Source organism: Gopherus flavomarginatus, chromosome 9 (assembly GCF_025201925.1).
Source record: "Gopherus flavomarginatus isolate rGopFla2 chromosome 9, rGopFla2.mat.asm, whole genome shotgun sequence".
NCBI lineage: Eukaryota > Metazoa > Chordata > Testudines > Testudinidae > Gopherus > Gopherus flavomarginatus.
Window position 1 is genome coordinate 3,756,492 of NC_066625.1, and position 24,845 is coordinate 3,781,336.

Genomic DNA, 24,845 nt, shown 5'->3' on the forward strand with positions numbered 1-24,845 from the left:
GAGGTCACCTGATCCCTTTGTCTCCAACACCTTCAGCTGGCACCTTTGCAGAGGAGGGGCCCAGGCCATCCGTTGCTAGGAGACAGAGGGTCAGGCATTTAGGTGCACTGGCCCTTGGCTCTGCCAGATACTTAAGAACTGCCATGGGGACACTGAGGCACCAATACAGTATTCAGAGAAAACATTAAGAACTTTCCCAGTTCGTCACAAATGTTAATACAGATAATCCCCTGGCCATCCCATGCACTGATACACTTGGGTTTTGGCAGGACGATAGAGATTCCTCTCTCTTTCTACCCTGCTTGATTTGCTCAGTTTGCAAAGTAATACATCCTACAAAATGCACAATAAAAAACCCTGTGGTTTTATGCTCTGAGTAGAGCCCAAGCATCAGCAAGCCGAGGTGACAGCTACAAGCCATTCGTTCCCCCATGAGAGCAACTCTGAAAAAAACATTCAGCTTCCCCATAGGGTAGTTTTTGGGATGGTACAAGAGCACATCAAACCCAGATTGTCTCAATATCTAGCCACTTTGTAGCTAATTCACCCAGGTTTGGTTTCTTAGTTATGCAGAAATTTCTCCGCATTTTGTGCCTTACTTATTCCAAGTGTGCGTTGGTGTGACCGCATCTATCGCAGTCAATCAGACAGAAGAGAACACAGTTTGGTTTCCTATAGCACTCAGCGTATGAATAATTCAAAGTGCCACACAGAGTGGCGAGTTGCAGACCGCGTGTGATTTTATGCAGGCTGATACGCCACATGTTCCCTCTCTGAGATCCCCACTGTCAGTGTGTTTGCTAAGACTGGACAGGCTGGTGGACTCAGGAATGGGATATGGAGCTTTTTTCATTTCCTGGACAGCGATTTAAGTCTTGGTCAGCCTGGGAGTTGCCAAAATTAAGTCCCCATGAGCAGATGACTCCTGTGATGCATGGGATTGCGTTCAGACCCATTCCTCTCAGAATGGGCGTGAGTCTTGTATCTCAGCTGGAAACGTGTCAGCGAGGAGGCCAAGGACTGAATGGGCCACAGAGATTCAATCCTAGAGGGGAGCCCCCTGGGACGGGGCGAGGCTCACTGGCACGGGGAAGCATGACTGAGGTTCAACCCTCACATACAGCCCTGTCCGTGGTTCCATAGCTTGTGGGGAAAAAGAAGGCACTAGCCGCAGGACTGCCAGGCCGGACCCACTCTCACCAGGCAGCAAGAACAACTTGGGTATGTTATGACTTTGGGGACATGAATTCAAGTCCTTCTTTGCCTGAGTCAGGAAGCGAGTTTGTTCCCCACTAGGACTTCAGGGGGATTATGGGCAGCACACATGCACTGGCACGTTATCGGCATACTGCAGAATTAGGAGACATCCAGAAGCTTTGATATTCTCCAAATGCAAGCTCCAAAGAGACATGAATAAAATCCTAGCAGATGAGAACAAGGGAGGAAGCAGCCCTCCACTCTCAGCATCACTTGGCAACTGAGACCCTGCATGCAAATGAAAGGCTTTGGTATTCATGGGAGGGGAAGCTGTGTCCCAGCAGCTGAAAATAAAGGGTGTCCCTGAGGGAGAATGGTTCCTGTTCACCCTTTGAGAGCCCATCATGGAAAATGGAAGCAGGGGCAGCTAACGACTCTGTCATCTTAACAGTTAGAACTTCAGGAAATATTCCCCTGTGTTCCCACTAGCACCTTCCCTCGTTCCAAGGGAAAGCTTAAACAGATCCAGTCACTTTCCATTGTCAGGCTGCTAGTGCACTGCTCTCCTCTGGGCAAAGGAAACAGACGAGTTGGTAATGGAGTAGAGGACACCAAAGGCTGCAGTGGCCAGGTTGCAAACATGGCAGCCAACTTCACTTGTTCCTAAGCAAACTACACAAATTATGTCAAACTGCTGCACTCGCAAAGGTGGACTAATTGGAACAAAGCTTCCCAAAACATGCTAGAGATTTTAACTGGGGAGCAGGCGTCGGGTCCCTGTGATCCCTGGGCAGCAGAGTTCAAAAATTCAACCAGAGCAGATTTAAAAAATGTATTAAGATGATGTTAAAAAAAAAGTGAACGGTAGAGTTTAAGCATAGACGTTTCTGGTTATCCGGGAACAACATACAGATTACCGAGGGTGCAAAGTTTGGTTTAATATCGGGTGGCATGAGGAATACATAATCTGCAATATCCCTGATTGCGGGTAAAAGGTTGATGGGTCAAAGTACAGACATTGAGATATAGAATCATACAATATCAGGGTTGGAAGGGACCTCAGGAGGTCATCTAGTCCAACCCCCTGCTCAAAGCAGGACCAATCCCCAGACAGATTGAAGGATTGAACTCACAACCCCAGGTTTTGCAGGCCAATGCTCAAACCACTGAGCTGTCCCTCCCCCATGATGGTATGAAGTTCATAAAGTGGTTATGTTCGGGTGTAGAGTATGAGTAGATATGAGGAGGAGGATGGACTGACCCTCATTTGGTGAGATTTAATGTTCAGGGAGTTTACGGTTCCAGTTCATATGATCCAACGGAGAAGGTCTCTTGGTCTCAATGCTACACTCTGAGATTGCTGCTGGAGGACTGGCTGTATCTATACAGATACTGCTGTGTCCACATAGGCATTGTGCTGTAGACTGTATCGATGGGGGGTTTATGTCACTCGGGGAACTGGTGTGACTTCACTGGCAACACTTCAAGGTTTTGTTGGCAGGCCTCAAAATTGAGCGTGGACACAATGCAAGGCCGTGCTGACAGACAGCGAACTTTGCTGTGCAGGGCAGGCAGCGGGGGAGGCAACCCAGGGAGAACCCTCAATACTCCACAAGAGGTTTCCTGGGAGGAGGTCTCCCGTTCAAGCACTGAGCAGCCCCAGCTCTGCTTAGCTTAGAAGTTGTGAGGCCAGGTATGAAGGGGCCAGAGTGTGACAAACAGGGGGGTGTTCTTTGGGGATTATTACCACCATAACTGGACCTGGCACCGCCACGGTCTGCCTGTATCTTATCCTGAGAGTCAGTGCAGGTAGCAGAGCCCTGCACCTAGGGAGGCAGAAGGAGGTCCCCTTCTAACCGTTGCCTAATGACTTACGCTTAAAAAGGTCATTAAGAAACAATGCCAGAGCAAGGCGCCTTAGGGTCCGGCTGCACTGCCAACCAACCAACCTGCAGCAAGACTCAGAGCCTATGTCAACTGACTCGGGCTAGCGCTAAGGGGCTTAACGTAGCAGTGCAGACATCCCCCTCAGCTGGAGCTTGGGCGCTGAGACCCTCCCTCCCTCAGCAGGTCTCAGAGTTCGAGCGGGAACGTCCGCACTCCCATTTTTAGCCCCACAGTGCAAGCCTGAGTCAGCTGACCTGAGCTCCAAGACTTGGTGCCAGGGTTTTTTTTCCCCTTCTGTGCAGATGTACCCTCAGTGATCCTGCCTGCCACCATGCAGAGTGCCCAAACCTATCTGCACCTCCCCCCGAGTCAGAGTCCCAGACACAAAAGGATCTGGACTTTCAGTCTGGGGCCACGTGTAAAGCTCACGGGTTCATTAATATCATGACAAAAGCAGTCTTCCGTGATGAAATAGCCAGGATGGGTAAGGAATGTGGTCCCTAGCCTCTGTTTATCAGAGGATGGAGATGGATGGCAGGAGAGAGATCACTTGATCATTGCCTGTTAGGTTCACTCCCTCTGGGACACCTGGCATTGGCCACTGTTGGTAGACAGATACTGGGCTAGATGGACCTTTGGTTTGACCTGGTACAGCCGTTCTTAAGTTCTTATGAGTCAGTCAAATGGATACTTTGGGTTGTGACTTGTCTGATGCCTTCAAAACCCAAAGAATTAACCAAGGGTACATCAATCCGGAGGCTCCAATCAAGAAGAACAGACTAAGGCTGTGCTCAAATGCAAAGAAAGTAGCGTGGGGTGGCAGGTGCTGTTACAGAGCTAATGGCCAATGTTCGGCCAGCACAGTCTGCTTCGTTCGGAGATGTGTGAGCGCGGCGTGCATGAGGATCAGTGTGATGCATCGAGCAGCAGGGCTCTAGGCAGAGACAACCCTGATGATGACGACTTTGATGAATAAATGTTTTCAGTCCCACATGTCAAGACTAATGTCCCTAAGATCAACCACAATCAATGCCTTTTTTATGTACGCAATGCAGCCCTGTATCAAAGTAGAATTAAAAAGCCATTGATTTTTCAATGTTTTTCCAAACAACACAGCTATGTAGTTGTTCATAACTGTACATGTTTTGTACCACGGTGTTCATGGGAGAAAGGGTTTTCAAATGATACCCAACTTGACCCATTTCCAATAACACTGTAATTATCAAAACTGGAGGACCTGGAAGAGGGAACCAGAGGGATGGGGGGGGCGGGGAGTGAGTCCCCTCCTCCCCCACCACACAGCAGAAGATGACATCTCTGAAACTCTGATTCTGTAGATTTTTATGAATCAAATGCCACTTCCCTGTTCTTTCAATCACTACTTTGCTCACAGAAGGAGATTTTACTACATTGTGCTCCCAGACCATTTGCCAGGAGAATGTAAATTGCTTCTGTTCTGCTCCGGTAGCTCACGAGGGAAGCCTCTCTTACTTAGCTCACGGAGAAGTGCAAGAATAGAGGAGACTAACCATGCATGCAGGCTTGGCTGTGGTTAGCCTCTGTCTTCAATACATTGTTCCAACCGTTAAATAAAACGATTTGGTTGAAGGCGGCCATTGGTCACTATCTCACTGGTCTCAGGTTTCCAAAGGAGGAAAAAACTCCAATGCTGAAATGCAAGTCTGGTCTACACTACAGACCTATATCACTATAACTACGTCGCTCAGGGGTGTGGATTTTTCACACTCCTGAGCGATGTCATTATACCTACCTTAGCACCATCTACCCCGGGGGATTATGTCACCAGGAGATCTTCTCCCACAGACAGAGCTACCGCCTCTAGGGGAGGTGGATTAACTGCGCTGAAGGGAGAAGCTCTCCTCCGTTGGCCTAGAGCGTCTTTATTAAGCACTCTAGCAGCGCAGCTGCACCAGGACCGAAGCAGTGTTTTAAGTGTAGATTTGCCTCCACCTAGACCTGCAGGGTGCAAGCGTCTGCTGTGCACAGGATAATGCCCTCAGGCTCCAGTCAGAGTGGAAGAACGGTGAGATCTCACCTTGAGACAAGTAAGAGCAACAGGCCAAACCCCTGAAGGGGTTCAGACCAGAATGGGGAAAGAGGTGCAGCTAGCCCCATAACCCTGACACAGCCCTTGGAGAGAGAGAATCAAATAACATTCACTGCAGATCAGTGTCACCTGCAATGGAAATGTACAAGTTCTGCTCAATATGTAGAATTTATATTAACAGGTGGATCCATGCTGGGGCTGCTCGTTCATCTGCCAACACTGTCCGTTCCCCTTATCTCAGGTAAATCCAGGCTCTGGCTAGCTGAGGCAAGGTCAGTAATCCTAGTCTGCACAGCCTGTGCGCTTGGAATAAACACTATCATGTTCCTCGCAATGCTAGTCTCTCTCTCTGATAGTCATACATCCACACTGCATCAGCAATTTTGCTGAGGAAAGATACATACTGCACCTTTTTTAAAAAAAAAAATCAACAAAGTCACATTAAATGCAGCCTCTTTTGGCTCTAGGAAGGAGAAGGGGGCAGTGAAAATCAACAGCCTTTACAGTTTAGGGTCATAAGCAATCGCTTTTATTTATGGTGTACAGCAACAGTTCCCTTGCACAGCCAAGGCGAAAGCAAAGAGCGCTCTCGTTATGAACTCAACTTACCAGCCCCGAGAAGCCTGCTTAATGGGATTCAGTGTTGTGCCCACACATAGACATCACAGCTTGTGTGTCTCAGAGCTAGAGACACTGCCCAGGTGCAACAATGCATGCAGACAGGAATGCTTTCCGTGCAAACCAGTTAAAATTCCCAGGACTCTCTGCTGTAAAAGCTCGAGTAGAGTCATTTCAATGGGAATTATTATTCACATGCAACAATCTGTTCTGGGCATATTAAGGCCATGCCACAAAAGCCAGGGTACAGTCTGACACCCATCAGGCTTCACTCGAGTCATTGCAAAGTCTGAAGGCAGCGAAAGCCACCAAGCCTGGCTGTTCAGGACACTGGGCAGGGTCCTTTCAGAGCAGGAGCTCCTTTGGGAAACAGCACCTCTATCCGACAGCTGACGTCTCTGCTGAAGTTTTACTTGAAAGGAGGCACATGGATTCCTGGGCCAAGGCAAAGGCAGGCTGGCTACAGAAACAGGAAACAAGGCCCAGTTGCCTGAGCAGAGGACTGGGAGTCAGGGTCACCAGCACTCAATTCTGGGTTTGATGCCGATTCCGTCTGTAGCCCTGCACCATGCACTTCACTGCACTTTAGATCTTCCCTAAGCAAAATGGGGGAAAGGCGCAGAGGGGTGCCACTGGCATAGGGTTTTGCAATGAAATATATCCCTACAACATGAGCTCATGCTGGCCAGCCGAGTGCTCTCATCACAGCCACATTCTCCCACAGAACCAGAGAGAAACAGGACATGTCTGGTTTGCAAAAAAATTTTAAGAGGATGCAGGGGACAGCGTCCAGTTACAGAGCTCAGAAAAACAAGGGCTTCCAAAAAGCTCTTCTCCCAAATTCAGCCAGGAGAGCACCACCTTCTTGATGAAGAACATCGATTAATATGGAAAGCATCTCCTCTGCTAATGCAAGGAGACAGACAAGTTCTTATCACAATGCGAGTTCCAAGGAGAAAAGTTTTTAAAAAGCTGCATTTCTTTTAAAATGTCAGGTCCAGTTATAAAAATCTTAATTTGCACAACTTGGCAAATGCATGAGGAAAACACAAAGGTATAAGCTTCTAATTAGCACTGAGATTCACAGGGAGAAGCAAGATACAGTTTCTGAAGAGCCTCATGATCCAGGAGCCAACAATTCAAAGACTGGTTAAGTGAGATGCTAGTGGGCTTGATTCAGCCACTCGGATGGACAGAGGATCGGACAGAATAAAGGAAAGCCAAATTAGAACATTTGCATCACTCCCATCAGCTAAAAAGGAATAAACTTGGGAATTAACTGGCCCTTTGACTTTATGGCTTTGGTATGATGCTCTCCCTCCAGCTGGCTGTGAAAATGAAATAGAACTACAGCAAAGCATGGAGCTCTCATTTCAATTAGGGTTTTCACTGTGTTCTTGTAATTACCCCCACGATGCTGCTTGCGCAGTGTCACTGTGTGGTGCAGGACGCCTGCCTCTGATTTACAGCGAGGCACTTAAATTTCATCTTCTCAGGACTCTTAATCACCAGGACGCAGGCTTGCCCTGCTCAGAATATTAAGTGACCCGGGAAGGTTGCCAGCTTGACAACACTGAGGCCAGAGTCTTATTTAGATACAGAACAAGTGCAGCCCTGGCAGTGGCACCACAAGCCCATTGCTCCATCAGTGTCAGCCAAGACTGGCTGGAAGATGCCTCGTGTCTAGGGATGAGGAGAGGGCTCTGCAGATGATGCCAATCGCTGACATTTGTGAGAGCTTTTAAGGATGCACTATGCACCTCTACACTATGAAGAGAGAACCCCCTCTGCAATTTGCACAGACCCACAAACAGCTGAGAGATGTTCACACCCTCCTATTACCGCTCACCTAGAGGGGAAAGACAATGCTGTATTGCTATGAACCCAACCAAGCCAACCACGGCCCTTCAGAAGGGGAAGTTTGGACATGAATATGACAGCCAGAAATCCAGGAGCTTCAGAGAAGTTGAAGATAAACAGGCAAGGGGGAGAGCGTGAACAGGTGCAACCCTCCCTTCAGAGCAACATGTGACAGAGACGGTGGGATCACAGAGGAATGGAACAAACACCCGGTCCGACAGGAACTGAGGGAGAAGGAGGCGCTACAGACAGGCTTTGCACAGAGAAATGGCAGTCAGCTCTGAATCAAAGAGCTCTGAATATTCCTAAGGAGGCTGGAAATCCTGAGCGGAAACCCGTTCTACAGCTCTGGAGTTCCAAAGCCCAGAGTGAAAATCACAAAGGTAGAGAAATGCCTAAGGCAGAGGAAGAAACTGTCTCCTGCCCTGGAAACTGGGGTGAGCCCAAGTGGAACAGCTCAGAGTCAATCCTTTTCCCCAAGTCTGGAGGTCTGGTGTGAGCTTTTATGGGAAGAGAGTTGGGATCAAGTTGTTTAGCAAGACTGGGGGGAAATGCAGCTGGAATCGCGGGACGTTCTTCCCCCTTTCAGTCTAATTAGAAACGGAACAAACACAGTGGAGCAAGGAATCTCTGAAAGCAATGCATCCATAACTAAAATGATGCAAATTGGAAGAAGATAATCTGGTTTAAAAACCCCAAACAAATGAAGGTTTAGAAAACAGATGGACACGCTAGCATTTGGGCTGGAGGCACCAGGGCCTCTAGATGGAAGGGCAGAGTACCCAGAGGTTTTCTGGAAGATGGTTACCAGCAATTTCAGATGCAACAGGTAAGTACTGGGCCATTCAAATCAACACAGCACACAAAATCTTATCTCAGAGACCACTGGAGTACGAACAACCTCGGACAATGCTTGTTAAGCTCCATAATTAGAGAAGGTGTCATTGTTGCAAGCAGTGGGAAAAGAGAAAATTGAGCTGGGTGAAAACTGGAAAAATAATTTAAAATTCCATGACCGGTCAATCCAGTTTTTAAATTAATTTGCTTTATTTCTATTCAGTATCCTCATATTCACATCCTCAGAATATTCTAGTGAAAAGGCTTTTCAGGCCAGAATGTCCATGAAAACAGCAGATGTTAAGCCAGTATTGGATGGTATGCAGAGAGGGTGAAATTCAGCTCTGTGCAAAGCAACAGCACAATGTCCAGGTGCAACTTAAGCCTTCCAATTTGGCCTTAAATGGTGCATAGGCCTCCTGCTAGCGTTCTGCACGGAGGAGAATTTTATCCCAGAATGCAAATGTTATAGTCACTTCCTGCACGGATCCCACTGCAGACTGGATTCCATGAGTCAGGTTAAACCCACCAGAGAACAGAACGTGCACACACAGCTCAGATTGTGAATACTCGGAACAACCAAGCAACATTCTAACAACTAACCATTAAAACATATGTGGGGTTGGGGGAACGTGATCAGCTCATGGACAATTTACAAAAGGAGGGAGATGTGGGGGTGGAGGACACATCTTGAATAAGCAAGTAATTAAATTCACCTCAGCTCCAATTTAAACTCCGGGATTTTGTTTTGCTTCCCCGATTTCGCACCAGCAGTTACCATGAGAAAGAGTCCAGCACATATACATTTTAAAAAGGGGGGCTTGATGTAGAATTTTGTCAGTCATAGGATGAGCAACAGAACTAACAGGATTTTTCCAAATCCATGATTTGCCCCCTATAGTATTGTTAAGTTGGAGGATGCATGGCCCTCACCAAGCATGTCTGGATCTATCGAGCTGCTGGCTTTTCTAGCCAATTTTCAAAACGAGGGATGTAGTGAATGCCCCTTTGGTTAGTGATAGCTGAAAAAATGGAAGCTACCACCCATAGACAAAACAATGCCAATGCCAGGGCTCAGGACTGATCTGATTGCATGTCCGAGGCAGAGGCAGCCAGAAAGTTGGTGGAAAGCAGCAGAAAGTCAGGAGACAACGAAAGAAGAATTTATAGCATGACTCAGAGAAAGCAAAGAGACAGCTTTTGGTCACAGTGGTGGCTGGAAAGGCAGGCTTGGAAAGGTACGTAAGGAAACTGGCCCCTGTTTGATCCCTACTGTGTTCAGGGAAACAGAACTTTGTACATTCTTTGTAAGTAAACAGGATCGCACCACAGAAATACCTGACACCACTGCCAATTTCTCCTCCTAGCAGAAACAACTGGCAAGACCCCCAAAATTAACTAAATGCTTGAGCTAAAAAGAGGAAACAGTAGATTCAATTATGGAAAGAGTTAATTTCTTTTTAAAGAGACACCAATGGAGCCTATTGGGATGAACTAGAATACAAGATGGGAGGCCTATCCTTTGGAAGGAAACCAAGAAAATAGCATAGGAATTTGGACAGACATTTCTGTCACTTAATGAAAGTCAATGGTATCTATAAAAGCCACTGGGTTTTGTCCTTTCAAATGATCAGGCTAAACACACTTACTTTCTGCTCTGGATTTGTTTTAGATGCAGCTCTACCATTAACAACAGCGATGTGTAAAGGATCAGTTTTCATAAGCCCCCGTCCATACCCAAACACCTTGGGCTGGCTACCCCAGGGTGTACAGAGCCTTGGAGAGTTCTGGCACTCCCCACCTAAAAGGAGACGATCGCTGTCTTTTCTGATGGACTCAAAATGCTCCCACCATAAAATCAGCTTAAAAAAAGAAAAGATGCTGAAATAATTTCTATGCCCAAACTAAAAATTAATGGACACAGTTTGATGCATTTTGTGAAAAACTGAATCCTTGCTGGGCCACTCGTATTTCTACATCACCACAGCTCTACTTCACACAATGTATTTAAACTCAAAGGGATACTGTTCTCAGAGACTATTCTAAAAAACAAACCTGGCAAAGGGGCTGTGCACATGACAGAATGATGAAAAACTAATAGTCCATTAGAAATGACAATGCCAGATTAATTTTAAAGGGTTTCATTCATTTAGATTTGTTCAGTATTATGTAAACCATTACAAAATAGCTTTGTGGAGACCTAACGGTTTAATATTCTTGAAATTAATAGCGGCTGGGACCACTAGACCGTAGCCCCATAGCTCATCCTCTTTGGGAGGAGAGAGGATCATCTTGCCTCTCTTCCAATGTAGTGTTGAAATCAGATGCCAGAGAGGGCCTTGGATGCTGCATGAAAAATGTTACAGGCAGCCACCTGGGTACACGGAAGCACCTTGGACAGATCGCTCCTCCTTAGAGAGAAGCAGCAGGGACTTTGCAGACTGTCCATTCTGTTGGCGAGCTGCTGTTCTGGCCAGGGTGAGCTGTACAGGAAGACACCGTGGGTATGTTTGCAGGGCTTGCATGCCAGACAGAGACATAAACAAACTGTTTATTCATCGTGTTTTATTAAGCAGAGAGACGCAATCCGGCACACGCACAGCGAGGACAGGGCTGTACGATTCAGCATAGGACCAGCACCTCTCTGGTGCTTACTAGACCGGCCCTGCATCTCTGCTCTCCTGTGAGGGGAAGGGGGGCACTGATTCAGAGCGGAGCAGTTCTGCAAAGCTGCTCTTGGCGCGCCTTTCACCACTCCTCCACAGTGCAGAGACAGCAATCAGGAGGACTGGCTGGGCAGTCACGACAGCACAGACGCACTCGGCTACACGAGGCCTTTCTTGAACTGCCACTGCATTGGGCGCTCACTTTGCAAAGAGATGCAGACTCAAAGGTCCCATTGAGGAATCGGCTGCAGCCTCTTCCCTCTGCTGGGTGGATTCAGACCAACTCCGGAGTTTGGGCGATTCTGTCATTCACTATGGGCCGGCTGCAGAGTGGACATAAGTCGTAATTGTACTGGTACCTAAAGGAGGAGATTTTAGTTACGCGCTCGTGGGGTACGCCTGGAATTCTGGAACAACCGGTCCCAGACTTTGCTCCTCTGTATGCAGCTGAGTTCCCTGCTGTGACATCTGTATGTACAAGTGCATCACTCATTGATTATTTACCGGGGCAGGCAAACTTAGTGGCCCTCCGAGCCACATACAACGATCTGCAGAAGTTTGGGAGCCCCAGCAGGCATGTTCCAGGGGGCTGGAGCCCTGAGGCCCCCCTCCCTGCTGGGCAGAAGCCAGAGGCAATGCCTGGGGAGGGCACATGGGGTCACGTGCCCCCACATATTTTTGCTAGGGTTGCTGGCCCCACTCAATCACATGGTGCCGCCAGGCCCCTTCCTTGCACAGCAGTTGCTGGAGCTGACAAGCTGGGAGCTGTGGCCCTGGGGAAGGGTGGCACCAAACAGCTGGGAGCTGCAGAGAGAGCCGCTGCTTTTGCTGCTGGTTCTGGAGCTAAAGCAGTGGCCCCTCCCTGCAGCACCCAGCTGTTCGCTGCTGCCTCGCCACAGGCAGCGCTAACACCTGGGAGCAGCAGGCAAATCTTCATGTTGTGCCCCCCACCCCTTCTCAGCAGGTACCAGTCGTCTCTGGCAGAAGCCCTGCCGCAGGGTGGAAACCTTGAGCTTCTTCTCCCCAAGTCTGCTAGGCGGAGATTGTGGTGGGCAGGACACATAACAGGGAGCCACACTTAAAGAGCCACATGTGGTTCGTGAGCCGTGGTCTGGCCACCTCTGGATTATTACAATCCAAACGGGATGCAGAATTCCCCAGAAACCCGAGAGTCTTAACCACCCCAGGTGATACATCAGCATGGCTTAGGCGGACATGCTGCCTTCTCTTGGAATCTCTAGCTTTGGAGGGTATAACCAAGCCGCCAGCAGACCTCTGGTCTGGTTTTCTGGACCTTAGCGGAGGCGAGCATTTAGACCTGGTGCTCTGCGTCATGGGGATTTAGGTTTTCTTCTCAACAGCCAATGACCCCAGCTGTGACCTTGGATAAGTTTCCTACCCTCTTGTGCTTCAGATTTCCCCATCTGTGCAATGAAAGACAGTACTTATCTCACAGGTTGGCGAGTGGCTTAATTTTGTAGAGTTTTAGCGCCTCCGTTGAAGCAGCAACAACATTTTACGTTTGCAGCTGAATCTCAAGATACTTTACAACAGCCTTACCATGAAATTAATTGATTTCCCTTTTCATTAAACAGCGATAGCCCACCATTTGTCAGTATAGAGTCCCTTAATTATAGCTTACTGAAAACAATATATAGTTAATTTACTTTAGTCAGAAAATTTGATGCCAAATCCCTAGGTTACACAAAGTTGTGATGCAATGGTTTTGTTATTAGACAAAACACAAATTAAAAACCACATTCACTCATGCAGCAAAAACCTCCCATCTTATTAAGTGACAGACTCAGCAGCCCTGCAATGCAAACTATAAGAGATGTACAATTACACAGTTGCTGCAGATAAGACAGTCTTCTGGCTGTACATCTCCATGTCCAAAACCCATTAGTTCTTTTCAAAATCCGTAATAAATTTCAGCAGAGTTACATAGTTTTCTTTGTATTGTTTCGCCACATGACTACTCAATATATGTTGCATAAACTGATATGCTAGAGAAGTGAGTTACCATAATTTGATTTTCTACCGGCACTAGAAAACGCAGAAGGCATTCCAATGAATAATTCATCGGACTTCAGTATCAAAAGTCAGTGTTTTAGGCACTGCATTGGGTAGTAAAACACATTCCATTTTAAAATACAATATTGAGCAATTACTTTCAGCAAAACTGAATCCATAACTTAAATTTGGTTTTACAAATCCAGCTGTAACTTGGCAGCTATGTAAAACTCATCCACCTGCTCTGTCCCTAAAGGCTACTCTATTTGCAGGTAGCACCATCTCTGGGATTTCCACAGAGATTTCGAACCAATCCTTTTATGTCTTATCCTAGGCACTGTACCAGAAAAAGGCAAATACTAGAAAGATATTGTTCATACACCTGCTTACTAGCAGCTTGAAAGGAACATTGATCTCATGGCAATGCTCCAAGAAATAGAAGAGATCTGAGGAACTACTGAGAAGAATCCAGGGGGGAAAGAAGTTATTAGAGGAAAAGTGCATGTTTGCTACAGAATGAATCTAAATGCTCTGTGCTGGATCGAGGCATTAAGGACACTACAAAGCTGACAAGGACATATTTTTGCTTGGTTTGGATCATAGGCACAGCAAGTACCTAACACTTCTATCTACACTTAGGGCAAGATTCTTACACATTTTGAGCTACTGCCTACCAAAAAAAGAAAAGGAAGGTGCAGACAGGCACAGCAGGAAAGGTGTTGTACGATGGTAACAGATAAAGAACAGGTCACTGATTTATTATAGGGTCACAATCGCTATTCAGCGAGATATATCACTCAGCATAGCAATGTGAAAAACAGGCCCAAAAGCTGCTGTTACAGTGATGCAAAAGGAGGGACATCATGCTATGAAAGGTGCTATATACCCCAAGTCCAGGCTGTTAGTACAGCTAGTCAAGCAGCAAAACTGATTCACAGATAAAGCACTAATTTCAACATGCTACTGGTCACAGAGCTATCAGCTATTCACGAGACTGCTACATGGTTGTGAAAGTCTTCACAAATCCCAGATTTACAATGTTTAATACAAATGTCTGAACACTCAAACCAGCAGCTCATTATATCTTGTTCTGCTGTTTAAAAAAAAACGGCTCACTCAGTCAAGGAGTAGACACAAAACTGTGCGAGTTTGAGAACCGATCTCACAACAAGAAACATGAATTTCAAACAATCCAGAGCCTGGAGAGTCCTTATGAACAACAAATACCCCTGCAGAAATCAGGAATAGTACATGAATGACTGTAGTCCATCATGGGTTTGTCATAAACAGATAGCTAAGGGTTAATGTCTCTTTCACCTGGAAAGGAGTAACCTGAAACACCTGACCAGAGGACCAATCAGGAAACAAGACTTTTTCAAATCTGGGTGGAGGGAAGTTTTGGGTGCGAGTTCTTTGTCTTGGGTCTGACCCTCTAGGCTATGAGAGTGATTTTTCTACCTCCTGGCTTTCTAATCTTCTGCTTCCAAGTTATAAGTACAAAGATAGTAAGACAATAAGGTTTATATTGTTTTCTTTTGTATGTAGATGTGTGTAGTTGCTGGAATGCGTTATATTGTATTTATTTTGGATAAGGCTGTTTATTTATTTATTTTTTTTAAGCAAATGACCCTGTATTTGTCACCTTATGACAGGGTTAGCATTCATGACAGGTTTCAGAGGGGTAGCCGTGTTAGTCTGTATCAGCAAAAACAAGGAGTCGTCCTTGTGGCACCTTAGAAACTAACAAATGTATTTGGGCATAAGCTTTCGTGAGCTAAAACCCACTTCATCAGATGCATGGAGTGAAAAATACAGTAGGCAGTATATGCATTAGAGCACATGAAAAGATGGGAGTTGCCTTACCAAGTGAGGGGGTCAGTGCTAACGAATCAAGGCGGAAGTGGCACCAGCCAGCACACATGCAGCATCTCCCAAATGCCAGGTGGACCACGTCCGTGCGGTCATGGCTTGTACGTGCATGGGGGCCCACTGACTAGTCTGCCTGGGGACCGGAATTGCTGTCCGCGGGCCTGATCCACTTCACTGATGTCAACAGGACACAAAAACATGCTTAAGAACTTTCATGAACCAGTTTTCCTTGCAACGTTCACGGAGCCAAATGCCATTAAATGGCTACTCTTGGGCATTTACTCTCTCATAAAAAGTTGGTTCCACAGCCTTGTATTCTCTCTCTGGACTGCTGTCCCTTAAACAAAACATGAAATGATACAAACAGGTCATTTTCGAGACAGGCAGGGCCCTGGTGGCAAGAAGCTGACGTCCTGGGGGCTGCCCCGAGAAATGGCAGCACAAATCTCTAATGCCAAAGAGAATTACTCACCTCTTCATGCTGGATGGGCGTCCAGCCTTCAGGAGCTCGATCCCGGCTCACCAGCAGCGTGGTATGGTCACCCCTAAAGAACAAGCCCTTCACAACAGAGAGTGTCTTCACAGGACACAACTGCCACTTAGAAACATGGGGTGTTTGGAAAGAATCCGCTACCACCTGTCCAGGCTGCAACTTGCCTACAGGAGGCCAGAGGCTGAGTGGGCCACGGACGCTGACCTCCCTTGCTCCCTGAATTGGTCACGTCCAGGTAACAGCAGACACATAATGGCACGTGTGCGCTGTGGTTGCCCGTGGTTTAACTGTTCTGCAGATCAGCTGAGGTCTCCAGCCTCCAGGGCTGTCACCAGCATGAAACATACACAAACTATTACGTTTAAAGAGACATATTTTCTCTGGCTGGCTGTTTGGAAAGCTGGGCCTGTGCGGTGGCACGTTGAAAGGGCTCCTTGAAATTTAGCAGCAAGCCTGAGTTAGACGGGGGTACCTGTGGTGGCAGTTCTCAGTCCTGAACGGGAAGAATGCAGCTGGCAGCTGAGGAGCTGGCATACGCCAAGTCAATGCACCAGGGAGCCGAGGGGCTTTGAAATGCTGAGAGAACTCAGGAAACGTGCAACTCAACAGCACAAGGCTGCCATAAGCACCAACACAGGATCTGCTGCAACATGCTCTCCAGCTCCATCTCACCAAAGCACGCTGCCCGCGCTGCCATCAGCCCTTCTCTCGGATTGCTGGGTTCTTGTTTATTTACGTTTAACATTCAGGTAAACACTATGTCTGGTGCTAATGAGGGGAGACAAATCCATTTCATTCCCTCATTATTCGCATTCGTATCCAGGCTGTTGACACGACAGGTTTGGAATACCGATGGGCTCAGTGAGGGTATCTTTGGCTGAGCGGCTCACGCAGCACGTTTCTTTTCAGGCTCCAGAGGTGGGGCTGCAGGAGAGCAAAGTATCCCAGCTCCGTTTGCGTGCTGGGCGTCTCACGGGTGACTAGGGGATGTGCGCATTGAGAAACGACAGCTCTACCAGCCACCTTTCCAAGGCGGGCTCCTTTCCCAGCCCCTCCAGCCTTGAAGGACTCTGTATTCATGCTGACCTGCTCGAGCAGGCTTTGCTCCCACTGATACAGTGATATGCTAGTGACGCGCAAGCTTTTCCATATGAGAGTCCGCCAGAGCTGCCCTTCAACTCCATGTAGCAGGCTCTAGCTGGGACTGCCCTCCCCTTTAGCAACATGGGACAGGCAGGTGGTTGTGAACCCCCGATTTCGAACCCAAGGAAGACCCATTATAAAACAGGAGGCCTTCTTTAATATCCTGGATTGGGATGAGAAGTACTATATCAATAGGAAACACTGCACATTGCCCAGGAACCTCTTGCCAATCAATATATACACACCATACAAATGCAAGCACCTTTGAGGAGAAATGTAGCAGCTGTTTAAAAGGACAGTCAGGTCTAAAAATAATAATCATACTATTAAGGGAATGGAATTTCTTCCTCTCTCTTACTCACACCACCTTGGATTACTAAAACTGAAAGAATGTTACACATCTCATTAACTAGGCACAATTTATGCTGCCTCTTTATTTTTTGCATTTCTCAGCTCAGACAAAGAAAATAGATTGGAGAGTTACAGTCAATTCCCACTAATTTTCACTCCCGAGCACTAGCACAGTGCTGCAGAGTTCTGGTTGCAAATTTTCTGTTTGCAAAAAGAGTTTCCATTTAAGTTATTTTTTTAAATATCGATAGAAATATTTTGATTGGTTTTCTGTTTTTCTTTTTTAAAAAAAGCTTATAATATAAAACCTAAATCTGGGGACAAATTTCACTGATCAATGTCCACTGAAAAGCACATGACTTCCTGGAGTGCAGCTACTGTATTAAGTTAAAATAATAGGAGGAATGCAGGCACATAGAATGTAGTTCCCCAAGACACTATCAGAAATTTGTGAATGAAGGATGCTATGTGGCCCTTTAGTAACCATGCATAATCAGGACCTCAGTTTCAGATCTTCTGTGAAGCCAATATTGATCAGCACCTGGGCTCCCCAGAACTGTGCTAGGACCCAGGGTCACACAGGCTTGGAGGGACAAGTATGTCCCGGTGTCAGCAACATCACTTCCAGCAGTGCCCTGGTCTGCTTTGCCGGTGGGTCCCTATGCCATGGGACCAGGCCTGATTCTACTTTGCTTTTGAGATCAGCCTAAAGTGGTGTGGCTGCTGCAGCGTAACCCACACTGTAACACAGACAAACAAAACACACTTTCAGATGCGGCCTCCTGCATATCAGAGAGCCCTTCCCACAGCTTGGGGCTGATGCACTGCACAGACACCAGGCATACCCGAAAAGGAAGCACTGCCCCCAAGCAGTGGGGAGGGTGGAGATTAAACGAAACATTCCCTCTGCCAGTATTTTCCTATGAACCACTCAGCGCTTAATTTGTAACGGATGAGGTGCTGCAGCTCAAGCAATTTTTTTACATTCATAACTACGCAGGAAGCCCAGAGGTGCCGGGGCTATGGACTGCCAAGCCCAGAGGTGCCGGGGCTCAGCGTTGGCACACATCAAGCACTGCTCCCATTGTTAACAGCCTAGCTATATGGGTCTGAATGAAGCTCTCTCCTACCCGCTGAGGTTTTCAACTCATGCTGGACCCTGCAGTGAGGTCATATGCCTGTGATTATGACATCCCAATACACATACATCAAAGCAGCATCTTAAAACAGAAAATATGAAGCTTCCGCTTCTCCCATCCGAATTTCCCAGGCTATTACTAGCGTATGGCAACAGAAAACCCGTTTCCCCACACCCTGAGATGGCAATACATCACATTCTGAAACTCCACTAGAGCAGATAAAGCAACGGCTTTACAAAGCACATGTGTTGTAACCCTGACGGTGCTTTAGCAGCAGCTGGGGAGGAAATCTTCCTCACCCTGAGAACTTGGAGGTTGGCATTTGCTACTCATGGAATAGTTAAATACAGGAAGGAGGGTCAGGGGAGGGAGGGACACCACGAAAAAGCAACATTGTATAAAGCTGTTCAACAGCACCTTACCCTGAAGTCAATTCCAACCGTAGAAATGAAGCTGCCGGCCAGGAAAGCGCCATCTTTAAACCGCACCAGAAGGCAGGTTTTGCCAACCCCAGAGTCACCAACCAACATCACCTATGACAAAAAACCGAGTGCAACGCAAGTTAGACATTATTGTAAAAAGGAGGAGGAGGGCTTTCCTTAGGGAAACCTAACTACCCAGACTGGTCCCAGCACCAAAGACCCCACTGATGTTAACGGGAACTCACACACTCAAAGTTAAACACATGCCTCCATCTTTGCAGGCTTGGGGCTACAGTTAGATTCATTTTTCCTCAAGGCCAGGAGTGAGAACAAGGTTTCTACTTTTAAAAAATGTTATTAAAAGTTATCACTTGTCCGAGATTAAAGAGACACCCCCTTGGTGTCTGACTTAGACCAAGGGAAGAAAAATCCCCTGTACGGATTGCTACGACATCCACAAATCTGCCTTGCAATGGCCAAATGCTGCTGCTCACATGACACTTACAGCAGATAACTTTAGGACCCTGGCAAAAGACAGTATGCTACAAACCTCAACCACTTTCATTAGAGAGAGATGCTTTGAGAGCTTCTGTTCTCCTTGTGTTATAAAACAAAAATAAGGCGACATACGAATGGCCATACTGGGTCAGACCAAAGGTCCATCTAGCTCAGAATCCTGTCTTCCCACAGCGGCCAGTGCCAGGTGCTTCAGAGGGAATGAACAGAGGAGGTAATCATCAAGTGATCCATTTAATGAAATAGAACGGTGGTAAATGCAAAACTGATAAGAGTGACTATTTTTTTCTTACCCACCATGTAATTAGACGTTGGAAATCATTGCCAACTGTTAAGGCCAAGAATTCAGCAAGATTCCAAAAGGGATCGGTTATATTTTGACACATTAATCCTTCCAAATTTTTTGTTAGCGACATTAAACCTAATAGTTCAGGATTTAAGCCAAACCCTGACTTTTAGAGACCAGGATGACACCTAATGTGGGTGACAGATTATCCCATATCTGCTACTGTGCGGTTCTTCCACTTTCCTCTGAAGCATCTGGCACTGGCCACTCTTGGAGACAGGACACAGGGGTAGATGGACCTTGGGTCTGATCCATTATGGCAATTCCTACATTACATGCAGGTCACTGGGACTGCAGGAGGAGTAAGGGTAACAGGGTAACAGAATCTGGCCCCTAGTTATTCTGCGTGTACAAAGGTATGTTATTTAACCAGACGTGCCATGTAACCAGGCAATTTTTAAAATACACATTAATAACCCTAGAAAGATCCTCAGGGGGCTCTTACGACGTACAGCCAGTATGTACGGTTTGGAGATATTGTCCTCAAGCCTAGATGCTACACACTATTAACAGCAGCATGTGCACAAGTCAGTAACGGGGCCTGAAAGCTTTGGACGATCTGGGCCACGTCTCCGTTTTACAGATAGGGGAACGGTAACAGCTATACTCAGGTTTCATTCACTTCAGTGGAGCAGGATGCAGCCAAGAGAAGTCAGTGGGCTAATTTTAAAGGTGCTGAGCACCTGCATATTCCATTAGCTTCACTGGGATTTGTGGATGCCCAGTACTTCTGCGGGCCTGCCCCAAAGCCCACTGAAGTGAGCCGACTGACTAGCTTTGCTTTCAGTGGGCTTTGGATCAGGCCACAACTGACTTATTGAGGATCACTCGGTGGGGACACTGGCAAAGATGGACTAGAAACCAGGGGTGCAAATTCAGTGGCAAAACTCCCATTGACGGGGCCAGGATTTCATCCTGGGAGCTCTGTGCCTGAGCAGCAGCCCATCCACCCCCACCCCCATCCTGCTCTTATGACTTAGTATGTAAATCATAACAGTACCCAAAAGCATTGTGTTCCAAGGTCTGATACACGCACACACACCCCAATGTTATATGCACTATAACCTTAAAAATGGAGCTTGTCAATCCAGCCAGGCAGCAGATGGCTTCCCTTACAAAGATTAGCTCTCTGCAAATCAGTCTCACTTGGTGTCCTGTAATAAACAATCTTCTTTCTCCGGCTAAGATAGCTGCCTGCATAGCAGGAGGGAGTTCTGGTCTAGATGTCTGGCAAGAGGGCCAGCTCCAAGTTCACTTTTCAACTCCAGCCTTGGAATTCTAAGTGTGCCCAAATGCAGGGAGTTAGTGGGATCAGCAACGTTCCCATGGGGCTGTTATTCACAACAAACGGCCAAGCAGGACAAATCTGACTTGCACCAGTGCCACTCATTAACTGGGGACAGGACAGGACAAGAGCTTAATCTTTATAGGTTTACAGACACCAGCTCGCTAGCAAGTCACTTGGATTCGGACAGATGCACTGAGTTTCTCATCATCTTGGGCAGATGCCAGAATGCGAGATGGGGAAGGTCCACGGAGTCAGAGTCTGATCTCAGGTTATATGCTGACATCGCTCGTTTGACCTGAAGTGAGGCCCGTTGTACACTAGTGCATTAAAGGTCAGAGTGTAGCCTCTGCCTTGCGCTCCTGTACACAGCAACGATCTCTGATGAGGACTAGAGCCCTCCAGTGACTGGGAATAAGAGTCCTACAAATCAGCTCTTTATGGGCTGCGGGGGCATTCATCTCTGTCACTCGTTCAAACACGAAGCCAGACCAAATTCAATCAGAGGCTGGTAGCTCTTGCTGGCAGCTCTTTGATGTTTTCTATCCAGTTCCTAACGGAGCAGGTGTCCCAGTCAGGAAAAAGCATGGTAACGGACAGTCCCTGGCCCTCTTGCTGGCCATCTCGGCAGAGACCAAGGACAGGATGGGTCAGAGAGATGGATAGCAAGAGAGGAGCCTTGCAAGCTAGAGCTGAGCGTAGGGAAGCTTGAGCTGCTGCCTCTGCCTCTGCTGCACCTTCTCTGGAGAGGAAACAGAACCGTTCAGGCTCCAGGGCTGCGGATGTGTCAGGAGCACTGAATTCACTTCAGCCAAAGGCAATTGATCTGTCACGCCACACACTGAATTTCTATCATGTCCTGGCTGTGCAGGGTGCCAAAGGCACCGAGTCTCTTTATACACTGCGCCAAGGTTCGCACCTTGCTGCAACCCGCACTGGCTTCCACACAGCTTGATCCTCAACGCCAGAGGGAACTGGGTTAAGGCAAGGCTCAGAGCAGGCTGGGTCATGAGAAATTACAGATTCAGGCCAAACAAAACCAGGGGGCTCCAAGGTGGGCAAACAGAAGGCCCTGTGACTACACTGGAATTGACATTTAGATCCAGTGGTGATAGGTGCCCCAGAAATACGGAGACGCAGACCAGGCAAAAGGTACAAACTAATGAAATTCCATCAGCTGCAGGCAGAATCAGCACATTGCAGCTGGTTAGAGGAACACTGTCATCTCGGTTTAGAAGCCAAGTTTAGATGTTGTTAAGGGGGAACCAGAGGGTTCCAATACCTAATTGGAACAGAAAGCTTTGGATTCGTCATTGTAAAAGGTCAGTAGAAAAGGAGGATTTTTAAGGGGGGTGGGAAGGGATTTGCATTTAAACCACCTGCTGGATCCCAGTCACTTGTGCCTGAGACTCAGAGAGCAAAACTGGCCAATCTAATTTCACTGCTGCAGCCCAGGGATGAAGAATCAGAAGAGAAATGAGCATGTTTCGGAGTTTAGAGGCGAGATTATCTGAACAGTGCCCCTTCAAAGTATGTTTTTCAGGGAGCTTCTCCCCCACAAGCACAAAGAAGAACTGTATTTGCAGTAGCCGCCTGCACAAGAGACTGTGGGCAGGTTTCTAATTTTCTCTTGGTACCACACCTAGCCCAGTGCCTGGGGACAAGAGGCACCACTGCCCTACAGAGAATGCAGCTCACTTCCAGAATTCAAGAGGCAAAGGAAGAGCAGCTGCTGTACACAGGGGGACACCGACTTTTTAACGTTCCAGTGAAAGCCACAAAGCTACAAGATCACAAAGGGTAACGCTGCACCCCTTAATGCCCATGTTCCCTATGGCATATAACTGACTAGTTATCTTGTCACCAGGCTGTTAAGACAGGAACATCTTCAACTATTTCTTTTCAACCCCATTTTTCAGACCCATTGGGGCAAGGGCCAGGGAGGTTGCAGAAGCCTGGAAGCTAGCAGGGCACCACGCTGGGAACTGCCTAACAGGGGGGGGGGGGGGGGGGGCGTGCGAGCCAAGAGGGGTTGCTGCACACACTAGCACAGATGTCCAGAGTAAAATAAAGTGTAGGTGAAAAACAAAGGGAAATCTCTGCCCTGCAGGGCTCACTGCAGCCAGGGTTCTGGGCTGAGTAGGAGAACTTATCCTGGAGCCTTATAGGTGGAAGTCATAGCAGTAGCAGGCTGGGTGCCAGGGGTCAAGTTTGGGGTGGGGGTGACACGAAGATCTGCCCCTTACCCTCTCAACTAACTCCCTTTCCACCTGGTTCCAGGGAGACCCTCCTCTGTATCCAGCCCAACTCCCCCCCTCCCCGGCGGCTGCTAAGGTGCAGCTGCACGGCTCTCAGTCCGAGCTCCCGGGCTCTATTCCACCGCCAGAGTGAAGCTGCAGGGCTCGGTCCCAGCCCCGCCTTCCCACCCGTCTCCGACCCTGCCCAGCCTCCCTGGGATCAAAGTTGGAGCGGAGACTCCCGGCTGGGAAGCTGCTGATCCCCGTGCGGATCCCCTCCCTTTCCTCGAGCCTCCCCGACCCATTGCCAGGGGCCTGACTGCGGGCGGGGGGGGGTCTCTGGAGTGGTTCATTTAACATGTCCAGCCACCCCGCCCCCATATGTACCCCGCTGCCATTCCCCCATAGAGATGGTTCCCCCGGCTCCCTTTGTCTGCAGCCACAGCCTGACCCTCTGCACCCTACTCCCGGACGGACCCCGACTGCACCCCACTTGCCGGCACCCCGAGCCGGCACCCAGCGCAGGGCTCTCCCCCGAGGCTGTGCCGTGTGCCAGGACACCCTGGCCTCGTGCTGCAGCCTATTCCTGAACCCCGCTGGCCTCTCCTGGTCTCTGGGGCTGCCGGGTCGTTCCTCTAGCCTCCTTGAGCCCCCAAACAGCCCGCGCCAACCAACGCCGGGTTCCTGCGCCTTAAAACTTGGGGGGCGGCCTGGTCCCCGCTACCGGAGTCGGGCTCTCCCGGTGGGCCAGCGCGCTCCAAGTTCCGGGGCCAAATTCTCCCACACATATCGCCCTGGGGTCCTCCGACCCCCTTTGAATCTGTGCGCGCCGGGACCCGCCCAGCAGTAGCGGGTCCGTGCACTCCGGGCTCCCCTCCCCAGCCCCGGGCTTGGTGCGCCCCAACCCGGCACCCTGGTTCCCTCCAAGCATCCTAGTCCTCCCCCTAAACTTTGCGGGCTGCGCGCCCTGGCCCAGGGGTCCGGTCCCCTCCCCTCCCCCGGGCTCCGTGCGCCCCTCCCGGCGCTCCAGGGTCCCCTCCCCAGCCCCGGGCTCCGTGCGCCCCTCCCGGGGCTCCAGGGTCCCCTCCCCAGCCCCGGGCTCCGTGCGCCCCTCCCGGCGCTCCAGGGTCCCCTCCCCAGCCCCGGGCTCCGTGCGCCCCTCCCGGGGCTCCAGGGTCCCCTCCCCAGCCCCGGGCTCCGTGCGCCCCTCCCGGCGCTCCAGGGTCCCCTCCCCAGCCCCGGGCTCCGTGCGCCCCTCCCGGCGCTCCAGGGTCCCCTCCCCAGCCCCGGGCTCCGTGCGCCCCTCTCGGGGCTCCAGGGTCCCGCCCTGGGGTCGCAGCCCTGGCGCTCCCCTTACCTTGAAGGCCACGTCGTAGAACTCCCCGCTGCTGCTCAGGGAGGGCCGGCTGGGCAGCACCGCCCCGTTGAGGGGCAGCTCCGGGCGGGGCCGGCTGCTGCCCCCCTTGGCTCTGGCCGCCGCCGCCCCGCCGGCTTGGCCGTTCTCCTTGGCGGGGGGCAGCGCGGCGGGGGGCGAGGAGCCGCTTCCCCCCTTGCTCTTGAGGGTTTTCTTCCTGGACATGCTCCGGCCGGGCAGCGCCGGGCTCCCGGAGCCGGCTCGGGCGCGCTGGGCTGGCGGGAGCGGCGCGTTCAGCGCGCAGCCTGGGCCAGCCGCCTGCAGGGGAGCGGGCGCAGCATCCCGGCCCCGGCCCCACCGCGCCGGCCCCAGCGCATCGCCGGGCTGCAGCTCTGCCCCTGCCGGCTCCGGGCAGCCTCCCGCTGACGGGCACCTCCGGCAGCCACTGGGAGCGCCCGAGCCGGGGCAGGCGGCCAATGGCAGCCGGGCAGGGGCGGGACCCAGCCCCGGGGCTCCAGCGGCAATGCGCCCCGCCGGGGCAGGG

At 49.4% G+C, this 24,845-nt stretch overlaps 1 protein-coding gene across 1 annotated transcript in view; it reads right to left on the reverse strand.

Moving 5' to 3' along the window:
- RAB26 (RAB26, member RAS oncogene family) overlaps positions 1-24,576 on the reverse strand; it is a 233,785-nt gene extending 209,209 nt beyond the window's left edge. The window contains exons 1-2 of the mRNA XM_050968623.1: positions 24,305-24,576; positions 18,564-18,674 (exon numbers count right to left, since the gene is read on the reverse strand). Coding sequence (XP_050824580.1) covers positions 18,564-18,674; positions 24,305-24,526 — 333 coding nt within the window. The 5' untranslated portion in view covers positions 24,527-24,576. The remainder of the gene's footprint in view (positions 1-18,563; positions 18,675-24,304) is intronic.
- Positions 24,577-24,845: the final 269 nt, after the last annotated feature.